The sequence below is a fragment of the Ilyonectria robusta genome (assembly GCF_021365365.1).
Source record: "Ilyonectria robusta strain PMI_751 chromosome Unknown BGZ61scaffold_13, whole genome shotgun sequence".
Taxonomy (NCBI): Eukaryota; Fungi; Ascomycota; class Sordariomycetes; order Hypocreales; family Nectriaceae; genus Ilyonectria; species Ilyonectria robusta.
In genome coordinates this window covers 1,160,650-1,182,970 of record NW_025764447.1, presented here as the reverse complement: position 1 = coordinate 1,182,970, position 22,321 = coordinate 1,160,650, and the positions used below count along the sequence as shown (strand labels likewise).

The window sequence follows — 22,321 nt, the reverse complement described above, 5'->3', positions numbered from 1 at the left end:
ATGGTACGGGATTTAATGGTTATAGAAATACACCCGACTCAACATTGGTTAAGATGCGAAATGTGCTCAGGCGCTCTCTCAGGTAAAGGTCGTATGCTGCGGCGAGTTTACCGCCTCAGTTCGTAGGGAACCTGGGGTCGTAGACTTCGTAGCCTTCGTCTTCGGTGTCGCTCTCCTCGGACAAGCCCTTTTGCAGACCAGGGTTCACTGTAGGAGGCTCCAGGACGTTGGTCGGCTTGGGAGCCTTTTCAGGACCACTCGCAGGACCCTCAACGCGCGTGAAGGCACTCTTGAAACCACTCTTCTTGAAGCCCCCTTTCTTAAAGCCTCCTGCTCCGGTGGTATTCGCAGCGTCCTGTCCGGCCAGCTTGATGCTGACGAGCCCGTCGGCTTTGGCCTCTGCTTTGCGAGCACGGGAGCCGGCGTTGGGGTCGCGGACCATGGCCTTCATATCCTTAAGTCGCTGCTTGTGGCTGTGGTCGTAGCTGCTCAGGTGAGCCTCGTATTCGTTCATGCGCGAGTAGCCCTTGGAGCACAGAGCGCAGTAGAATGACTTCTGAGCCGCACGCGCGGAGGAGGTCTGCGCGGGAGGCAGTGTCTGGTGTCGCTGGAAGGTGGTTAGCCGACGCGAGGAGACATGGCATATGGCTAGACGGTTTTCTTACTGGAGGCATTGTGTCGTGCGTTGCCGCTATGGTTGTGGGTACTTGTAAGAGTTCAGGCCGAAGAGAATCGCGAATGACGTTGGAAATTGAAGGTTCAGGTCGGGGCTCGATGTAACTCGGATCAACTCTGAGGCTACCCTGGAGCTCCCTGAACTAAGCGAAATCCAGCTAGAGCGGGGCATTTCCGGGGTCTTTTGGTGGGCTGAGTGGGCTAGCCAATCGAGTCCGAGTGTGCTTTGCTGACCTGGGCCCCCTGGCTTCAGTGGGTGCTCGTTGGGTCTCGCAGCGATAAACGTCACTGTCCTACTATTTCTCTAGGCCCTTGCCAGGGGCCATGTCCGGGGTCGAGAAGGTCATTCACTCTATCTCTGCAGGGCTCAACGGAGCGTTGAGGCGCTAATCCAACTTCATCCCCACCATCCCGTCCCTCCGTTCTCGTTGTCTCGAGAACTTTCCCACTGCTACATTTATTCTCTCTCCCAGGCGAATGGTCGGCACTATGGAAGCGGACAAGTCGCCCAATCGTGAAGCCTCCCAGGAGAGCTTCATGCCCCTACTTCAGCTCGACCCTGAACCCATCGACTCTCCCCCGATCCTCATCGACGGCGACATCCCGGTAGAGCTCAGCGGTGGGAACCAACGATATGGGTTCGCAGACGACGACATGGACGGCAGCGCAGTCTCAATAAAGGCTCCCTCCACCGGGGCTCCTGGTTTGAGTGCGAGCGCAAGTCTCGCGTCCGCAAATACCACAGCCACCGGCCCTGGTCCGATCTTCTACTGTTCGTCTCCCGAGAGCCCGGCGCGATTGCGACTGCACTTGCAATTGCCCGACTAATCTAAGAGCTTTGCGCTGACCGACTATGCCAATACAGTGATGCGAATCCAAAAGTTCTCAAGCTACGCCATGGGCTTCTTCACCTCTCTCCACCTCGCCAACGTCTCCCTCATCCCCGCCATCACACGCTCCGTCGCGGGTTCCGAGAATTACCTCCTCATGACCCGAGAGGTATACCAGACGTCACTCACCGAGCCCATCCTAGTCGCCCTCCCCGTGATAGCGCACGTTGGCTCGGGAATCACCCTGCGCCTACTGAGAAGGTCACAGAACTTGAGGAGATACGGGGGAGCCATGCCAGGAACAGCTTCGCCGTGGCCGTCATTCAGCTACATCTCGATATCCGGCTACGCCTTCACCGTTTTTTACGCCGCTCATGTCTTCGCCAATCGTGTCCTACCACTGCAAGTTGAGGGGGATAGCTCCAACATTGGCCTTGCCTACGTCGCGCACTGTTTCGGCCGACATCCTGTTATTTCTCAGATCGCCTATATTGGACTCCTAGCCGTGGGGTGCGGACATATGATCTGGGGTCAAGCGAAGTGGCTTGGGATTGCGCCTTCCACCAAGGAGGTACAGCGAACCGGGACTGTCGTGGTGGAAAAGAGAAAGAAGTACCGCAGGAGAAGTTGGGCCGGGCTTCACGGCGTTGCTGCCGGATTTGCGGCGCTGTGGGCAGTCGGAGGCTTGGCCGTTGTCGCAAGAGGAGGGCTCACAGATGGGTGGGTTGGTAAGGTGTATGATGATATGTTTGAGACGATCGGGTTATGACCAAGTTCGTGTTAGAAGATATAAGACGGATCACATTGTGCGACGGAGTTGGGATTCATTTAGGTCGAACATGGGAAAACTTTTTTACATGTGTATTATGGAAATACCCAATATTATAGGGAAGGGAGATGGAATATAGGTAGATAAGCTACATCATATACCGAATACACCAAATAGAATCAAGTTCACTCAGCTATCATCAGCAACCACAAGTCGTCGACACAACGAAGCACTTCACATCACAACTCTAAAAAAATATATAGAGAATAGACCACTACTAGAACAGAAGTAATCAATAATGATCAATAATGGAGAAAAAAAGTACATTATTCTCTGAGGTATAGGGTAAGGCGGGATGACGCACCGTTATCGATGGCCCCCAAGTTATCGCCACCGACATTTCTCATCTACCTATATCCTCAACTTTTCCAACACTACACGTTCCTCAGCTGCCACGCAGCCTTGGACTTGCGCAGTTTGGAAGGTCACCCACAAGATGGGCTCTAAGCGGAAGATCTCGGTCTCCCAAGCAGACGACCACATCCACCATGACCACCTCCATCCAAAACGGCCTCGAGTCTCCCCGCCGATGCCGGTGACGGCCCGCCCTCCCTCCCGCGACATCCTCTCCACCCTCTCCGACGAGCTCCTCGTGCGAATACTGTCATTTCTGAGCGACACGACTCTCCTCGACCTCGCGCCAGTGTCGCGCCGCCTTCGTCGCCTCGCCGCCGACTCCCAACTTTGGCGCGCGCACTATTATACTCGCTTCGTCCTCCCGCGGGCACTGCGCATCCCAGGTTTCCGCGTCGGGGCCGGTGCCGGCACCGTGTCGCCTTCTAGTCGCGGACCGAAGCTTCAGTACTCAGCGCGCAGGGCCGTATGGGCGGATGGTGGTTGGGGACGGAGAGGAGGATTGGTGGACGTGCAGGACGAGACCAAGACAGAGCATGGTGGGAGCATCGACTGGAAAAGGCAGTACAAACTGCGTCATAACTGGGCGCGCGGAAAGTGCGCCGTAGAAGAGGTCAGCGTGCGAGATGCCTCGGAGGACGTGGCGGGGCAGAACAAGACGCTCGTCAAAGTGGTCGAGGGCATCGCCGTGACGGGGGATGCGGCGTCGGGGCTGCGAGCGTGGGATCTACGAACTCGACGGCTGATCGCACAGGTGGACTTACGACAAGATGACTCGGACGATGGAAATACGCCCATTTCTCTAGCAGTGGACGAACAGGGACAGATAGGTGGCCTGGTCGATATCGTGGTTGGTTTCGCCGACGGAGGATTCGGGATATGGAGGCTCGACGCGAAGCAGGGGCAGTTGACGAGGAGATACCGGCACGAGAAGAGTTGTAATGGGGAGCTTGTCGCTGTGGCATACGGCCACCCTCATGTGCTGACGGCCACCAGCGCGGGCCTCATCTCGCTATATACCTTTAACCGACAGTCCGCGCGACTTTCTAGCGATGAGGTTGAGGATGCCGAGGGGCAACGCCCGGAGAGTGTTCACGACACGACTGGAAAGGCGAAGCTTCCAGAGATGGATGGGAGACGGCTCGACCTTCCACCTCCCTACCTACTCACCTCGCTGACCTCGCACACTACACATCAGCCCATCGCGCTCTCGATCCGCCGGATGGCCGCCTCTGTGAGCGCCTCTATCGCCTACACCTTTCTCACCCCCAATGGCTGGTGTATCGGTGTCCAAGACATCCACATCAAGCCCTCGCCGTCAGGCACCGACAGCCTCTCCTCCCGCCTCGCCTACACCCTCCCCATCGAGACTGGGGTCAACAGCGGCAGCACGACTCCTCCCCCGCATTCCCTCAGCCCGCCGCCTCGCAGTTCACGTCCACGTCCGCCACCGCCCGATGACTCACAGCCTGGCCTCACGACTCTCTGCTACAGTCACCCATACCTGCTCGCCACGCTGCCAGACAACACGCTGGTGCTGCACTTGTGCACATCAACAGCCACCTCACTGAGCCTGTCTCCTGGGATACGCCTATGGGGCCACACGTCAGGCATATCGGACGCGGAGATCACACCCCGGGGCAAGGCTGTGAGCATTAGCACGCGCGGGGATGAGATCCGCGTGTGGGAGCTGGAAGGCCGCGTGGGAGGCAGCAGCATTGAAGTCCGGCCTAGGCAGCCGGCTGATGACGCGGACGACATGGTCGACGGCGGCGACGGCGCAAGTGGCACTGGCAGAAGCAATGAGCAAGACACCAAGGCGCAAACGCTGGGGCTGGACCTTGCCGAGTGGGAGGACCGTAGGAACTGGGTTGGTTTCGATGACGAGATGGTCATTGTGCTCAAAGAGGCGCGCGATGGCCGTGAGAGCCTGATGGTCTACGACTTTACATGACGGACACTACGGACGCATCATATTGGAGCATCACGAGAGGGCTGGATCCAGGCCGTGGTGGCTATCGCCACATCATGCTGGTTGGCTATCAAGGCAGACGACTCTAGCCTCGGACCGCCATGGCGAAGTATGCCTCCACAGATTGGGCTACGCGCAGTCCTGTGCTCCTCAGATTGAGTCTCCGGGTGCCTAGTGTTTTCTCGAGCAACGCATTGATCTCACGGCTTGTGTACAACACTAACCCCCAGATGAATGCCAGGCGACAATCAAGCTCGTGCTACACGCAAGGGGATCGGAGCGTGGGCTGCGCGTACCCATACAATACATCATGAAGTGGTGGCGCACTACTTCTGGTGGCATCCAGGAGCCTGGTTCTGGTGGTGAGGCACCCGGAACCATTGGCAAATGATGGCTTGACTCTCGACACTGAACGCTTGAGAGGCAGCACGGCGCTGTTGCCCAACAATGCGCCGACTTCAGATGTGACCACGACGACGTTGACACGGACCACGCCCAGGCAAAGCCAGGATTCATGGCGTCTCGGTGTGAGGGTGCATCCCTGCGCTAGGCGACGATCAAAAGGAAGCCGGAACCTGGTGGCGCACACGAGACTGGTGCACTTTTCGCAACACCGTCCGCCCTAGATGACTGGTCTGGTATGACAATGACAAAAGGCTGAAGCAAAGAGACAGGGGTTTCCCGTCAATACTTGGTTGGGCGCGCAGCCAGAAATGTGCAAAGTCAATTCTGGTACGCTGAGGCGCAAATGTGTAGGCAGAGCAGAAGTGAGGCCAACCACTCGGCAACGTGAGCAGAGCAACCGACATTGCGCACACACCCATTGCACGCACATTGCTGCGGAGTGCATCTAAGGTACTCCGTAGGCATTGAATAGACTGCCCGGCTTGAAAGGCAATAACGCCGAGGCTGAACCGGGAGCATCTAAGTAACGCCGCCCAGTTTATAGAATCACAACGAGAAGAAATGAGGCGAATGCAATGCCAATGCCACCGCCACTGCCACTGCCAATGCTCCGCAATGCTGCAAAGTACTTCGTAAAGTGCCTATCCCCACCGCATGGCCTAAATTTCTGCAACAAAAGCTGGGCTCGGACGATGGGCATCTGAAACGATTCCCTCGAGTCAGGCGTCGACAGTTACATGATCGACTGTTGCGGGGGTAAACGGGAGAGGCTGGATATGGTAGAGGGGTGGCATGCCGGGCCCGCGAGATTGCAACTCATGCAGCTGGATCCACGGCATGATGCTCGGCTGTCGTACTGACAGCGCATCACGCCAGCCATCCATCCAGGGGAAGGCAAAAAAAAGAAGGAGGGCCTGGCCCTGCGACCAGAGTTGCCAACCTGGACGTAAAAAGAATCGTGGATGGATGGTCTTGGTGGTTCAGCGGGGCTAGAGATGGGGCCAAGCAAAAAGCGACACGCGCCGAGGAAGGGCTCTGGCTACGTCAGAATTGCAGGCGGGTTGAATTGATTGACGCAAAAACGCCGCCAATTCACGGTACTTTACGCCTGGAGGGCGCCTCTGGAGGATGCGCCATGTGCGGTGCTGCGCTGCATTGCGCTTGACCGCCTAGGCTGGGACTTTGCATGGAACGACTCACTCACCGTCTATTGGGCCTGTGCTGGGGCCATTGGGGAGTCATTGGCATTGGAATGCATCATACTGCTGCTGCTTGTGCTGTTGTTCGCAACCGTCTGGACCGTCAACCCCTCCATCCCCGCCCCGATGCCGTAGCCACGACTCTCTCGCAGCTCGCAGCAGGGCTCCAGCTTTAGGCTCGGTCGGTGGGGCCGTCCGTTGATGGAGGTGGCTCCGGACAGTGGAGTAGCATGGCGCCTGCGGGAGGGGAGTGAGATTATAACCACTCCCGTTGTGTTGTTGTAAGCGGCATCATTGTGGTTTGCTAGATGGGCACATCCTTGGCGAGGACTACTTGATGTAGAAGACAGCGAGCGCCCTGGACACGGACAAGGTCGGTACTTGATCCGAATTACTTCGCTGTATTTTTGCAATGCTTTGCAACTGCAACAACGCTTCGGACGTGGGAGATCCGTGACCGCGGCCCGAATCTAACCGGAGCGGCGGGGAACCGAACCATTGGGCGGAAAGCATGCCGAGGACCGGATCTCTGGCTCCATTTCCATTGAGGGGAGGGTTGGGGGAGTCGGCGACGGCGCAGCACTTGTTGTACTGGTGTTGGTGCTGGCGCAGGTGTGGTGCTGGTCGCGGTGTTGGCGCAGGCGCTTGCCTGGCCGGCGATGGATGTCCGGTCATAGACGTCCTACGCTGGATGGTGCATCAATAGTTTGAAATAAATGCTTCGTCACTGCATTGAGGGGGAGTAAGACGTGATGAAGGAAAAAAAGCCTCAAAGGACGAAGAATAGGGAACCAAAATTCTCTCGAGTTTGTAGGACGTTGTATGATGAGGATTGAGAAGAAGGTTGTTTACTAGGAGGGGCAGGCGCAACAACAGCCATAGCAACATTGATAGCCGTACCTACCAAGGTAAGACCGACGGGAGGGGTGATGGAGACGACTGAGATACTTTGAAGGGAAGGAGGGGTGATAAACGATAAGGAACGGCACCAAGTGACCCATCCTGCAACTCATTCCAATGCAAGACATCAGAGAGAGACATGCTTGAGACAATTGCGCATGGGACAACTGCAGTCACCAGACTGATAAGCTCTTGATACGCACGTATTCAGAGACATACCTAACCATGCACCATTTACGAACACATGAAGTGATGGGGGTGGGGTATGGAAACTGTCACGGCGGGGTTCTCACCAACAACCCCAAAGCCTCCAACGCCAAATACCAAGGCCAATGCCAATACCGATGTCAATACCAATGGAAATGGCCACGATCACGCCCGCGCGCGCAGCAAGCGCAGGCCAAACGAGGCATGGCTACATGACGTCTTCCGTAGCGCATGCAAACGCTCGATTGCCCGCCGTTCACAGCACCTGTGTCTAGACCCATTGGGCGTATGTGGGTGCACGACGACCGTTCGTTGCCGGAGGGGCCATCGGGAGGAATGCCCTGACGTGCTTCTCCGGGAGTCCTAGACGCGCAAGGCGCCCTCAGTTATCAGTTGCAAGTGGGAGGAAAACGGAGGGAAGGTGACGACAAGGTCGCCGCCCACTGACGTAACCGCCCAGAGAACTCACATGGCCCTTTGTTCCAATTCTTCCCGATAGTAACTCACACTAGCACCCGCAAGACTCAGACTCAAACTCAGGCTCTACACTAGAGAGAGGCTCAGACTTCATTGTCTCAGACCGAGGCGGTCAAGTGACAGGTGCTAGCGTCACCCGTCCCCGTCATGCTCTGCCTGTTACCCTTCCGGTCCCGTTGGGGTTGCCTACCAGAGCAATCAGCCACCACGATCGCCCATTAGAACTGATGGAGGGTGCGCGCGAGCGGGCCGTTTCACAAAGGAGGGGAAAGATTGGAAGTTCGGCACCCCAGGCCGCGGACCAGCCCTCCCAGCACTGTGGTGGTGGGTGGAAGGCGTCCCTGCCTTGGCACGTCTCTCTGCACATGTGAACCATAGGGAGGCCGCGATATCGAGTCTTACCTACCATACTGATAACGTATGCCTGCCACAGGAGGACGGAGAAGGCCTGGGGACGTAAAAGGGGGGTCATGTGGTCCTCCAGTGCTCACCACCAAACAGACAAGACTGACTCTAGGACGTGGGATGGAGCTGTGGAGGGGTGTGCGAGAGAGAGCACTGTGGCAGAGAGAACAAGATGCTGCCGGAATCACCCCAGTTCGCTCCCAGGGTTCCGGAGCAAAAGACACCGACGGGAGGCAACCTCCCTCTTACCAGGAGGTAGAAATCCGGGTTGAGAATGGGGAAATATCGGGACGGTGGATTCTTTTTGGCTGTGTTGGCCTCCGTCTTGCCCCTGCACGTTGAACGGCATGGGTGGATGTGCAGAGCTATGCAAATGTGTTGTGAGTGCTGCACTGGTTGATGGCGGGGATGCGATCCAGACCCAGGCTGGCTGCATCAAAAAAGGCTTCGGCTGGCTTCTCGGCTCGGATGGCTCATCCTTCCAATCCGTCACCCCCAGTTGGGTAATTCCTTGCTGATGTGATCAATTTCACCTCCCCTATAATTACGGCCCGTCTAGTTTGTTTGCTTCGCTCGCGCTCGCACTCGCGCGCGCGCCGGCTTACTCGGACCTGTTCGCTCTCTCGGAGTTGGGAATGAGGGGAAGCATAACCCCGTCAACTCCGATGAGGAGGCGGTACGAAGTATATTGCCCTTGGCAGTCTGGTGCGTTGGAAGGCGAAGTATTGCCACGGGCCAAGTTTGCGCCGCCGGACATCCAATTGCGACGGGGAGACATCCCAGCACCCCAGTTTCCCCCATCGCGACAGGATGCGACAGGATGCGATGGGATGCTGGGAAGCATTCAACGACCCATTGAACAGCGAATAAATGCGGCAGTGCCTCGCAGTTGACTGCGTTCTCTTTCTCTTCTTCCTTTTCTTCTTTGCGTTCCGTTCTGCATCAAGCCTAAGCCCACGCCCCCGAATCCGCCGTCCTACTACCTATGTCGGCTCATGCCATGGCCCGGTCAAGGATGATGACGTTGGCAATTGGAAATGTGCAATAAAAAGCCATCCCATCAGATGTAGGCATCCCCGCTTGGATTGGGCTGTGCGCTGTGGAGATGGCGGACTCTTATCGATAGCCCACGCCACCCCCCCGTCCAGTGCAGCTGCCCCCCTGCCATGGCCCCAAATGGCTCTAGATGGCCCCAAAGGGTCCAATGGGCCTCAAAAGACCCATCCATGAACAGCCACTAATCCGAGGAGGGCCTGGCGCCAGGCCTTGTTTCGGCCTCTAGTGTGCGTCTGAGGCGGACGCAGCCTGTTTCTCCATATCCTGTGACTCACATCGTCGGTGCGTGGGGAGAGAGAGGGCGGGAGGATGGTCAGGAAGAGTCCAAAGTACCCAAGAGTAGGGCAGGTAGAGCAGGTAGAGCAGGAGAGGCAGGGGATGTTAGAGGAGCAGGGCTCGGTACGCCTAAGAAGTCCCTAGTACACGCGAGAGAGGGCAATTTGGAATTGGCAGCGGTGGTACGGAGGGCCCTTTCAAAAGTCTTGTCCAGAGGAAAAAACGACGCTAGTAAGTCAACCAATCATCACGAGGGTAAGTACACTAAGTACTTCTTGATTTCCCCAAGCGCTGAAAGATAGCTGATTACAGCACACCAGCAACCGCTAGATCCTGGCCAGCAGCGCCTACTACCCCTGAAGTTACAGAGGCTATAGCGGATAAGCGAACGAGTGTGCCATAACCTCATGTACCTCAGGTACCTGACAGGGATAAATGGATGTGGCGTTGCTAGTGCTTGGACAAGACTTTTGAAAGGGCCCTCCGTACCCTGGTACGGGATAGATACGGAATACGGAATCTAGCATAGAAGTACATACATGCCCTGCCTAGGCTGATCTGATGGGATAGCCTGCCTCTTCGCTGTGCTCATTCTGAAGGCGGAGGCCTGCCACCTCCCCTCCAGCAACCAGTTACGCGCAGGGCCTGTTCAAGGCAGGTGGGAGATGAGATGGCGAGGACGGGGGTGACGGAGGCGGAGGCGGAGGCGGAGGCGGAAAAGGAGGCGGGAGAGGAGACATGGGACGGGACAAACGAACAGGCTCCAATGAATTGCGTAGCCCAGCTCGGCGTGCGAGACGGCACTCGCGGTAAGACGCAGGTCGCAGAACCCGTACCACAGGACAGTCTGTAATTGATGAGCCTGCTGCTCTCACGTTTGCGCCAGCACTAGCGCCACAACAATGAAGTTGTCCACAGATGAAGTCGTTGGCGCGGTGAGCATTGGCATTGGCATTGGCATTGATATTTGGCATTGGCGGGCGGGGGTGCAAAACAAAGGGTCTGGAAGCGGGCCCGATTGACGAGATGCAGCGCGCCAAGCGGGCGGGCGGCACAAGCTACAGCATAACCCAAACCCAGGGAAACCCGCCCAGGAAGAGTCCTGCTAGGGGATCAATACGCTCTACGTAACTCGTTCGACATATTGTGGGATGTGTACCTACTTGGCCGGCTGGCATGGGGGGGGGGGAGACTGGTTGGTAGAGGTGTTAGTGGATGGCGGGCGATTATGGATGAATGAATGCCTTCGAAATGCTCCGTCAGCAAACCTAATACGTGCCTAATGTTGAACCCAGAACGCGCTAACTAGGTCCTTTGACCCATTGACAGAGGGGCGTTGAGTGTGAAGACCAGGGCACGCAAGACAAGGCAGGGGAGGCGGCGGAGGACCAAGACGGCGGACGAGATGAGATGAGGGGCGGTACACTATGATGCTTGTTCTTGTTGAGAGTGCAAGACATTGAGAGAGCAGACACAAACACAAGCACATAACACGCATAACCAGCCATAGAGCGAAAGCGGTTGGCGCCCAGCATCCAAACCATTGGGCATCGGGCGCCGAAAAGAGGAGCGGCTAGGTTCGTAGTTCAAGACACAGCCGTCACAAGCAAAGAGCACACGCCCCCCGAGAACCAACCACACCCCTCCGATGCGCCCCCATGCTCGGTATTTTCTCCTTGGGCGAAACCATGTTTGACCCAAAAAAGAAACGTGAGGGGTAGAGACGTCCGGATGGCGAAGCAGCCGAAGACGGCGATGGTGATGATGAGCGCAATCGCGTAGGAAAGAGACGGGTTGACGGGTAAGTTAGACGATAGACGGATAGATACGGATAGATAGCCTAGATGGATGGAGTTACTGGTCCTGGGTCAGGTTTGTTGATGGTGGTGGTGGGCCGTGGTCCCCTTGTGGCGTGGCCCGACTGACCATGATTGACAGACGGGTAGTTATCAGTGCGACCCTATTCTCGATGGGCATGGGCATGTGTCTTTGGTGTTATGCCGGTGGACAAGGCACGACGCGCATCTGCCGCCAGTAACTTGGCCGCGCATTGGGAGGACGCGATGGGACGCGATGGGATGGGTAGTGGATGGGAGGTAAGACGACTAGAGGACCGGAGGCTGATCACTCATCGTCCTTTGGGAAGCTTTTTGGCGCCGGGGCTCGTGAACATTGCCCTTCCTGACCAAGCCACGAGCGGCCCTGGTGAGCAAGATGGAGGGCTGGATGCTGGACATGGCTGGCTGGATGGCTGGATGGCTGGATGGCTGAAGGGCTGGATGTCGAAGTCTACCGTGGCTGGCACGCGATGCGCGCGTACACTTTGGACAAGCTGCAGCCTCAAGACGAGGAATTGGGCGACTTGGCTGGCTGCTCTCTTCCCATCAGCCGCTCCCACAACCTCCCCCGCAGGGTCCAGCTGGCCAGCCGGCCAACAAGCCAACAAGCCAACAAGCCAATATCACGTCCGACCCCCATCTCTTGCTGTGTGTTCTGACGAAGGAGGGAAGGTAAGCATGCAGTGCCTCATCTTAGTCGGTGTTTCCATCGGCCACTAATGCGCATCAATTGCCCTGGCATGGTTCATGGCCGGGCGTCGCTGTCTTTGCCTGGCGCTTCTTGGACTCCGGCGGATGCACGTCCTAGGACTCGTCAGTCCTGGGCCCTCTGGCCGACTCTGCAGCACTTCCTCTCCGCCATTTCGGACCCCTCGCTCTCTCTTTGAGCCCTTTCGCTTCGTCATTGTGCTCCACCCATAAGTACCCACTCACACAACAAACCCAGACATGGACTTTCACATGCACAGCACAATCAGAGACACTGCGCAAGTGATTGAACAGGCATAGACCAAGAAGCCAGTCATGTCTACAGCGCAAAAGGTAATGCGAGACATGGAGGGTAGACAGTCCAGCTGAAGTCCCAAGCTGGTTTGGCAATTGGTGCGCAATTGACTGGGGAGAGGTGGCCGGGAAACACGAGAGACACGAGCGACATGAGTGAGAGACACGGACACAGAGGAGGGGGTTTGTCGCACGACGGACTGCCCACCGAAGACAAGGCAGCCTACTTCTATGAGAGGATGACAAGGGAAGCAACAGCAGCCACACTTTGATGGATATTTTTGGGGGGTCAGCCTGGGGGCGCATCACGAATCACACGCCCCGCGGCTGATGGGCGGTCCCCTGATGACCTGGATCTTGGGCGTTTGGAGGGTGCGATTCACACCTGACTGGCTTGACCGACGAGGAGGAGGGGCGTGGGCGTAGCAGGTCGATTTTGATTCCAAAGTGTGCCCCGATGTCGCCTTTACAATGACGGGTGACATGCCATGCCGTGCCATGCCACCAAAAGGGTCTCCTTCAGCGCATTGCGCGCTTGCGCCGTCGGTCAAGTAGATGTCGGGATGAACAATTCACAGCCCAGGACCCCAATGCGCCGGGGCCCCCTTTATGCCCTTGCCATTGATGGTTGTGGCTGCCCGCCTGCCCGTGAACAGGAGGGAAACTGGGAACCGGGCGCTGGGCAAACTGCTACTGGGAACTGCAGTAGCCTACAGAGCATGCAGGCGCCTGCAGGCAGCCCAGGTCCAGCGTCAGCCTCTGTCCCTCCCTTCCTGCCCTGCGGTCCAGCCAGCGCTGGGCAGCGGTGCAAGGGGAAAGGAGGAGGGGGCGCACACAGAAGGAAGGAAGGAACCGCGATGGATCCATTGGGTGGGGTCCATTGGCCACAGCGTCCTTCTGGCCTATTCTTTTTGGGGGCCAGGGAGGCCAGGGAGGCCAGGGAGGCCAAGAGGCAGAAAGGGGGGGTGGGATTATCGCATCTTGCATCGTTGCATCGTGGTCGCATAGTCACAATATTTGTCCCTGCTGCTGCACTCGCACTCACAACCCACGTTTCCCATCCCTCCGCTCACACCCTCCCCACCGACTCAGCTCCACTCTGGTCGATGCGAGGGTACCCACCCTCCCTCCTTCCCGCCCTGCCTCCTGCTCTCACAGGACGCCACCTCATAATGTCGGCCGTCCGTGAGTGTGAGCGAAGTGTGTGAGCGCGCGGTCCATCACAGCAAAGGGTCGCCAAAGCAAAGGTTGCCAGACACAAAGTGTGAGAGAGAAAGCCATTGCCCATTGCCCATCACTCCCCGTCCAATTCATCAGTCATCACCTCCGTCTTGTACCACCCTCTTCTCCGTCCGTTCTCTTCTCTCTCCTTCCCTCCCCTTCTCCTTTCCTTTCTCACCACCGTCCGCCAACACTCAACCAAATCTCCATCTCGGACAAAGAGAAACCCAGCCGGCGCCAATCTCCCCCGCTGCATCGCATCGCTAGGACCGGCCATCATCACCATCATCAATCGATATCTCGTTCCACTTGCACCCCCACACCCACCCCCTCCCCTCTTCTCTGACTACTGCGTTGAGGACGCTGCTGCCCTTCCTACGCCTACACCTGTCTGCCCGCCGGTGTATTAGCCATCGCCCACCAGCCAGGCTTGTTCATTCGGACCCTCCTCCGACTCTGACCTCTCACAAGTTTGGTTTCCTGTTGCGACCCAATCCATTCCCAATCGGACATTGGTCGCTGAGGGGTGTGACAGCCGCACACAGTACTTCTTCTCTTCCTCTCTCTCCTCTCGCCTGTCTCCTTCTTTCTTCTTCAACTCCATTCACACAATCTCTCTGTCAATCTCAATCACTGGGGAATACCAACCTCAACTTGCCTCGCCTCGTTCTTACGTGTGTTTGCGATCTCTCACCCCCCCTGTGTGCGTTGTCTGCGTTGTCCAGTGTGTGTGTGGCTCTGTATGCGCACACGCGCGCAAACCGCCCCCCCCAAATTTTCAGTGAAATCAATTCATCATCGCATCGCATCGCTCGCATCGCCTCAAATCAATCGATCAATCCCAATCCCAATTCAAGTCAATTCAATCAATCAAATTCATCAATCACCCCCCCTGAGAGCAGGCCAGTCGAATCGGCTGTCCGTCCGCGGTCCCCAGATCCCCGTCTCTCGCAGAAGCACCCTGCGCCAACCCTGGGCTCGGCTGTCTGCCACATCATCATCCTCGCCCGACCCAAAAGTCGTCAGGTCGCCGTGCAAACTGACTGCCTAGACGACCAGCTGGAGAGTCATTGTCGTCAAAAGTCATACGGTCCCCGTCCCACCACTCGCAAACCCCGGTCCGCCACGCATCGACAGCGCCAGCTTGGGCCTCCGACAGCCCCCCGTTTGCTCAAGCAAGTGTCGCCAGTTGAGCACCATTTGCGCCGCAGTCTGCCCATGCTGCCCATTATTCGCCCATCTCACAATCGGATGCCCCATCGCAACAATTGCACCGCACGCCGTCATACGGTTGTTGTTACCCATTGAACGACAAACACCCCCCGCCGTATTCAGGCGCCCAGACAATTGGATCACATCACCCCATCCACTTACAGCAACAGCCACCATTGTGCTCCGTCTCAACTGTCCTCTCCTCACAACTCAACATACTAATAAAAGCACTTTGGCCCACGGGCACCACTGGTCCGGTTCTCCCGTCCAAGGTCCTCTTCTCTTTTGCCCCTTCCGTTTTCCAACACGGAATCTCACAGAATCTGCATCTTCGGCTCCAGGCCTCTCTAAACTCCGCCGCCTAAATTCCGGAGTCCTACGGGCGTCTTACCACCCAAACACACCCCCACTCCCGCCTAAACTCCGCCCATCGCCTCCGCCTCAGCCCTGCTGCCTGTTTCACAGCGAGCGAGTGCCTAATTGGGGCCTATAACATCAAAGGCAATACGCTTCGCACACAAACACACGCCAACCCAACAGGCAGAGTCATACTTTTAGACTCACACCGACAAGAGGCTCTCGCTTTCGCTGCGCTGCACTTTGGATTCGCGAACCGTTGAACGGGCTTCGCCACCCAACCACGTCAGTCCCAGTGACAAAGGGTGACCGTCGCCCATCCCTGGCTGACAAACCACCGTGCGCTATGCAACCTTCCACCACTTTCGACAAGAACAAGTCGTCGTCCACCCCTACTCCTACTACAACAACTCAATCCTTATTTTCTCCCCCTTCTCTGTTTTCCTTTCATCATCCCTCCACAAACACCATTTCCACAATGGCAAACAATTCCCCCCGCAACACCCACGCGGTTACTTCAATGGCGCCTCCCGCCGTTCCCACTGCCTCAATGGGCATGGGCTCAAAGAAGTTCGACATCACCAGCCTGATGTCGCCCCCCGACCCCGTCTTGGACAGCTTCAGCCATCACCACCATCAGTCGGAGATGAGCAAGTCTGCATCCGCGGGCATTGCACAGTCGTCTTCAGCTAAGCACCCGATGCCCATGTCACCGCCCATCTCTCCCTACAGCAAGCCAATTTCCACCACCGAGGCCCCGGCCACTCCTCCGTCCCAGGCTGTCAAGGATCCTCTCCTCTATCCCGTCGAGGACAACATCCTATCCAGTCCGGCCCAGCCGCCTCTATTCGCCCCAGCCGAGCTCGAAGATCACCGCCGCATTGTCGACGACCATGTGTTGGCCCGATCGCGGGCGTCTTTCGCAGGAGTGCTGCCACCTAAGCGAGAGGACTACGAGCTCGCCCTCACTTTCCGGTCGCAGGTCATGAAGCACTTCACAGCCAATCGCAAGGCATGGTTGCGCAAGGAGCGCGCCCTTCTCGAGGCCGACCGGCGAGCTGGTGCACAGCGATACCATACAATCCTGCCTGCGGCCAAGCCTGTCGTCGCTTCTAAGGCCCCACGATCACAGCGCGTCGACCGGGTCTCGAAACCCCAGTCTGCCCCGCGCCCGATCCGAACCCACCCCGTCGCGACCACCACCACCACCCCCGGCCCCATGCGACCCGCTGCCCCCAGGCCTAGAGTTAGTGCGACCCCTGAACCTTCCCGAAGGATTGTCGCCCCCAACCGTGAGGATAAGGACTTCAAGGCGCTCCCCAACTACTGCCCGCCACTGAACTCGCTCCCGAGCCGACCCAACAGCCTCAAGGTTGATTGGAAGGGTCAGCCGATTGATCTCAGTGGCGATCCTCACGCCATGCTCCTGCATCCCGACGAGCTGACTTTGGCGGGCAATCTGAGACTTGACTGCGCCACGTACCTGACGAGCAAGCGACGCATCTTTGAGCGACGACTGCAGTGTCTGCGCAACGGCAAAGAGTTCCGCAAGACGGATGCGCAGCAGGCATGCAAGATTGACGTTAATAAGGCCTCAAAGCTGTGGACCGCCTTTGACAAGGTCGGGTGGCTAGACGCCGAGTGGGTACGCCAGTACCTGTGAACGCGATAATCACTCTCACCTTTCTCTACCGGCCAATCCTTAAACGACAAGGCACTGGATATGCTTCACGTCTCCTGATACGGCACACCCTGATAAATCTTACCTTCATCAACTCATCTGAAGTTCCTGATGGTATGCAGCTCTACTTACGACTTTTTATTCTCCTTTACGAATACGGCGAACTCCATTGCATCTAGCGATTTGTTATACGATGTCTCACTTCTGTGACTTGTTTTCCCCTTCACCAGGGGCGCAAGAATGGCTTGAGCAATTTGGCCTCCCGTTGGGCTTTTCCTATGTTTTCTACCCCCCTTTTTTTACCGGTCACGGTCATCGTTAGCGGTCTTACAGTTTACGGTCTTGACTACTTTCTGTTCCTGGTTCCCCTTTTTTTCCACATTTATTTCCCTGCTTTTGCATGACACCACGGGCACTACTTGGCATCACGGCACAGTTCTTGAACGATACACCAGAGCATAAGGGATTACTACCATGATACCCGGAGTGCGATATACACCTGACCCCCTATGCGATCACGTCACACCACTCCACCCTTTTCTTTTTCTTTTCTCCTTTTACACTTTGCTCCTTGCCCTCGGAATCTTATATGGGACGAGAGTGCTTTTTGGGCTCGAGGATATTGGCATGGCGGGACGGTGGATGCATGTATGGCGTTTTGTTTATAGTCACGGCACCCTCGCTGGGTCAATCAGCGGAGAGGGGGCAAAACCATTTGTTCCCCTGGATTGGGCAAGAGGTTGATGAAGCGGCTGGATTTGACCGCGGGAGTCGTGGATGGTCTCTCCATGAAGGAGGACCTGGACCTGATTCAGGTCTTGTTCAAGTCATCTTGAGATGAATTGACAATGCGTGGCAAAAGGGCCCGCTCTGCTAGGGGCGATTGGAGGGTCGGTGGCACAACCCGCTGGACCGAGGCCGACAGCCACGCATTGAAAGGCCACTTCTTAGGTAGACTGGTGACGGAATGGATATATTCTGAAGTTGAGAAATCATTTGCAAGCTACTAGACGTGTGAATGTGATCTTGTGTGGCGGTCATCGAAGTCCGTTGTGATGGACCAGTAGCCGAACATTGCCGAAAGGGCTCGGGTAGCTCAAGATCTCGCGCCAACAGCTCGCAGCAGCTGAGCAGAGATGCGCATCACCACGAAGCATCCCAGATGGCCAATTCAGCCCTACGAATCGACTCGCTGCCTCTAGAGGTTAAGCGTGCCTCGAGACCCGGGACCCAGGATGCTGACGGCGGGCGTTGCCGCTCGCAGGATGCGGGAGCGATGCAGCAGACCAGGCAGGGGGGGGGGGGGGTTATCAATCAGCTCTAAGAAGGGGAAGGATGTGTTGGCCGAGGTGGAAGCTAATGTAGCGTTTCTTTCTAGAACACTGAACGAAGGGTGGGTGCAAGATGTACTGTCCGGCGGGAGCTCAGCGGATGGGTACATAGGCGGGAGCCAAGACAGTGTGTGGGAGAGGTGAAGCAGGAGGGGCAAGGGTATGGGTTCTTCGGTGAGAGGGTCGACAGACGGGGTTTAGATTCGGTGGGGAACGAAACGGGGCCCAAGAGAAGGGAGGAAGCGGGTGTCGTGGAGACGACGTTTGGGTTTTTTCGAGCTTGTCTTGACCTTGGCTTTACCGACGGACTGGGTTGCATTGTGGCTTGAGCTTTGTGGGAGTGTGGCTTGCGTCCCCCTCGGAGAGAGGCAGTGTACGCCCGGGTGGTGCTTTCCCGGTTTGATTGATGTTAGTGACGGTGCCTGCCCGACCATCTCTTGTGTGGCTCGCTGCTATTCTGTAGCATCGGCAGGAACGCAGCCGCTATGAAGGAGCGGGCTCTTCTCGTCCTCAAACATGTTGCGCCGCATCTCCTCGGCCGTCTTACTCCCGAACTGCAGCGACGTGCTCGTGATGACGGCATTGTTGACCAGGAAGCGCCGTACTTGACCAGAGGTACCCTGTCTGAAATTAACTAGATTCTCTCGCAGACTATCGTTCTACTGATGCCTCACGACATGCTAAGAATGTCTTGTTTTGGGTTGCTCGTTAAACTTGGGGGGTGCGAAACTGATTCAAAGTGCCGACTCCTACGCAGAACCTCACGCAGCAAGCGATATCGTCACCGGAATCCTTCCTTGAGTGGAATACGAAGACAAGGGATGGGATGTGATTAAATGTCTAACATGTGGGTGTAGAAGCCATCTCTGTCCCGCCATTTCGTTCCTAAATTTCCCGTCTATCGCCGGAAGTAGTCGTCCTCGATGGAACGGATCTCGGGGTCTTTCTTTAGTTCCCTTGCTATCTCACAGTAATTCTACACTGTCCGCACACACGCGTACTGCTATACTCGCCGATGGCCCAGAGGATCCATCCGTTGGTTGGCTGGCTGGCTGGCTGGCTATCCAAAACCGTATCCTTGCTCATCACTACTGCACATTGATGTGCTGGACCGCCTTCTGCCACTTTTGTTCGTCGGCTCTGCAGAGCAACTCAGTCAGTATATGTCATTTTCCACAACCAGAGGTCAGGTAGCACCGTCTAGGGCGAGCAAGGGAATAGGGGTGACTTACTTGTCGAATCGCAGCAGCTTTCCCAGCACCGGGACCAGTTGTGCGCGTAGCTTGCTGTCCTTCTGCTCCAGGAACTGCAGCAGGATCGTCTTGAGGTAGAGCGTCTCCGGGGCACCGCTTCCGCTGCTGCCGCTGGCCGGCGACCCGTTGGCCCCGCTGCGGACCGAGTCGAAGGAGCTCCGGCTGGAGCTGGCCACGAGCTTGGTCTGGGCCGCCTTGAGGTCTTTAGACAGCTTCTCGTAGCGGACGCGGGCCTCGTCCAGCATGCGTCGCAGCTCGGCGCGCTGCTTCTCGACATCGCGCACCTGGTTCTCGGATGCGTCGAGCGCGGTGCGCAGTTGCGACACAGTCGTGCGCATCTCCGCCGTCTCCGCCTCGGCCTTCTCCTCGACCGACTCGAGCTCTTCGCGCCGGCGTCGCCACTCCTTCTCACGCTGCTCCAGCTCGTCGCGCTCGTTGCCCAGCGTCTTGATTTCGCGCTCGAGGTCGCGCACCTTCTGCTTCAGGTCCTCCGTCTCGCGGGCCTTGCGCCGCCCCAGTGTGCTCGACTCGTCCTCGATGCGGTCGCGTTCCTCAATGGCTGCCTCCATCCGCGCCCGCATGTCTCGCACCTTGTTGTCGGCGCGCTCGTCCACATCTGCTAGTAGACGTCGCATCGTCTCGCCTTCGCGCGTGCGCTCCTGAAGCAGTCGCTGTACCTCAGCCAACTCCTCCTCGAGAGACTCCGCTTGCGACTTGGACTCCTTGAGCTGTACCGACATCTCAGCGGTCTGGTCACGCATGCTGCTTAGGAGGCCCTGAGCATTGGTGTACTGTTGCCCCTTAAAGTCTACCTCCTCCTGCATGGCCGTCTTCTCGCGCTTCAGCTTGTGCAGCTGCTCCTCAAGCTCCTTGACTCGCGGTCGTAGCTTAGTCAACTCATCCTGCACTCCCTGGAGCTCTCGCTCCATCTTCTCTGCCTTGGCGCTTAACTCGACCTTTTCGGCTTCGGCCCGGCGGATGTCGCGTCCAGATACGCGTTGGGCGTCCTCAAGACGGAGTTTGTTGTTCGTCTCGGTCGTCAAGCGCTCCTGCAGGCCCTTGATCTCCGTCTCGCGGTCGGACGAGATCTGCTGGGCGCGGGTAAGGTCCCTCTTGAGGTCCTTCTCCCGCTTCTCCATATCCTTGAGTTCCTTGGCCTTGGCTGCCAGCTCCTCCTTGGTAGTCTTAAGCGTAGCTGACTCCTGGCGCAGGCTCCTCAGCTCCGGTTGCGCCTTTTGTAGCACCTCGCGCAGGTCTGTGAGGTCTTTGTAGCGGTTCTGTGCTAGCTGCTGCGCGGCGCCGAGGTCGGCCTGCAGTGTGGCCGTCTTGTCTTTGAGGTCCTCGTACTCGCGCTGAATAGCACCCATCTCGCTCTGCAACTTCGAACTAGCCTTCGCATTCGAGGCAGACGAGGCCATCTTCTTCTCGAGCTCGGCGATCTGCGACTTCAAATCCACCTTCTCAGCTTCGAGTTCCTTAATCTTCTGCTTGGCCTCGACGTGATCTTGGCCAACGGCAATCAGGTTCTCTTGTAGCGACTCAATCTCCTCCCGCAGATCCTCTTCCGTCTTGCGCCTCTTGGCCAGGCGCTCGATCTGACCATCCTTCTCGGCCACCTCCTCCTTGAGCTTGGAAATCTCAGCCTCGAGCGCAGCAGTTCCAGGTCCCTCATCAGGTGTCTCTTGTGCCGGCTCAGGAGTCTGAGCCCGCGACTCAGGGGCTGGAGCTGAGGCTCCTCCAGCACCCCCCTTACCCTTCTTCTTCTTGTTCTTCTTCTTAGAACCACCAGCACCGGGTGTGGATGCGGCAGCTATGGGCTGAGAAGTAGGAACTGCCACAGAGGGGGCTGTGGTGGGAGCGGGCTGAGACTCCAACTTCTTAGTTAGTTCGTCGAGCTTTTTCTGGCTTTCGGATTTGTCCTTCTTCAGGACCTCAATTTGGGCGTTGAGATCGTCGATGAGTTTCTTAGAAATTGTCTTTGCGTTGGAGGCCTTGGTCAGCTCAGCATGGAGCTCGCTCGCTCGCTTGTCCGAAGTAGCCAACGAAGCCTCAGCCTCCTTAACCTTGGACTCTTGCGAATCTTTGTCCTCCTCGAGCTGTTTCAGCTGGGTTCGTGCCTCGCTTAAGCGCTTGTTTAGGTTCGTGATCTCCTTGTTCCGGGCATCAAGTTGAGTTTGCAGAGACTCCTGGGTAGCCGAAGAGTCGCGGGATTCGCTGAGCTCGCGGGTGGCATTCTCGAGGCTCTCAACTAGGCCAGCACTGTTCTCCTTGACGGTCGACAACTCCTTTTGCAGGATCTCGACCTCGTTCTTGAGCTTGTCAATCTCCTCTGACTTGGAGGCGACCTCGGCCTGGAGCTGGGGCACCTCATCCTCGTAGGAGAAGAGGTCCCCGCTGTCCTCCTTGTCTGGGGTAGGTTCGCTGAAGGACTTTTGCGCTTTCTGCTTTGGCGAGAACATGCCTATGACGGATGCGACAGGGGACTTGACCTTTTCGGTGACATCTTCAGTCTTGTCGTCCTGGCCGTCTTTGTGCTTCTCGGTGTCGTCCTTTTCGCCAGCCCTGACACTCTCGAGCTCCTCCTCCAGTTTTTTGGCCTTCTCCTCGGCCTTGTCATGCTTCTTCTGGAGTTCGTCCTTTTCTGTAGTCACTCGCTTGAGTTCCTGCATGACCATATCACCGCGCTGGTTCAGCTGATTTAGGTACTCGATCAAGGAGTCGGGGTCGGCGATGGAGGTCAAGGGGGTGTTCTCGCGGAGGGCCTTTTCAAAAGGTTCGATTGCGGTAGCACGTCGATGGGCTACTCGGTAGGATCGTAGGAGCTCTAAATAGTAGTCATCA

General features: G+C 57.0%; 5 protein-coding genes across 5 annotated transcripts; 4 read left to right on the top strand and 1 right to left on the bottom strand.

The window, feature by feature from the left end:
- Positions 1–115: 115 nt before the first annotated feature.
- Positions 116–674, bottom strand: BGZ61DRAFT_479694 (uncharacterized protein; the record flags this gene model as incomplete). The annotated part of the gene is made up of 2 exons (XM_046249126.1): positions 116–607; positions 666–674. 2 exons carry the CDS (start codon positions 672–674, stop codon positions 116–118), a joined length of 501 nt encoding a protein of 166 aa, XP_046102983.1.
- A 490-nt stretch (positions 675–1,164) lies between these two features.
- BGZ61DRAFT_534107 (uncharacterized protein) lies at positions 1,165–4,642 on the top strand (the record flags this gene model as incomplete). The annotated part of the gene is made up of 3 exons (XM_046254094.1): positions 1,165–1,447; positions 1,541–2,233; positions 2,724–4,642. The coding sequence occupies 3 exons, from the start codon at positions 1,165–1,167 to the stop codon at positions 4,640–4,642; spliced, it is 2,895 nt and encodes a 964-aa protein (XP_046102982.1).
- A 3,556-nt stretch (positions 4,643–8,198) lies between these two features.
- BGZ61DRAFT_519232 (uncharacterized protein) lies at positions 8,199–9,591 on the top strand. The gene is made up of 2 exons (XM_046252389.1): positions 8,199–8,756; positions 8,813–9,591. Exons 1-2 carry the CDS (start codon positions 8,601–8,603, stop codon positions 9,110–9,112), a joined length of 456 nt encoding a protein of 151 aa, XP_046102981.1. The 5' UTR covers positions 8,199–8,600; the 3' UTR covers positions 9,113–9,591.
- BGZ61DRAFT_454706 (uncharacterized protein) lies at positions 8,853–9,591 on the top strand. The gene has a single exon (XM_046246266.1). The coding sequence runs from the start codon at positions 9,124–9,126 to the stop codon at positions 9,481–9,483; it is 360 nt and encodes a 119-aa protein (XP_046102980.1). The 5' UTR covers positions 8,853–9,123; the 3' UTR covers positions 9,484–9,591.
- A 6,102-nt stretch (positions 9,592–15,693) lies between these two features.
- Positions 15,694–16,878, top strand: BGZ61DRAFT_534105 (uncharacterized protein; the record flags this gene model as incomplete). Its single annotated transcript, XM_046254093.1, has 1 exon — positions 15,694–16,878. One exon carries the CDS (start codon positions 15,694–15,696, stop codon positions 16,876–16,878), a length of 1,185 nt encoding a protein of 394 aa, XP_046102979.1.
- Positions 16,879–22,321: the final 5,443 nt, after the last annotated feature.

Coding starts and splice junctions, on each gene's coding strand:
- BGZ61DRAFT_519232 (XM_046252389.1), top strand. CDS start 8,601: ATGGGTGGATGTGCAGAGCTATGCAAATGTGTTGTGAGTGCTGCACTG. Junction 8,757..8,812: donor AATCCGTCACCCCCAGTTGG/GTAATTCCTTGC, acceptor CGGCCCGTCTAG/TTTGTTTGCTTCGCTCGCGC.
- BGZ61DRAFT_454706 (XM_046246266.1), top strand. CDS start 9,124: ATGCGGCAGTGCCTCGCAGTTGACTGCGTTCTCTTTCTCTTCTTCCTT.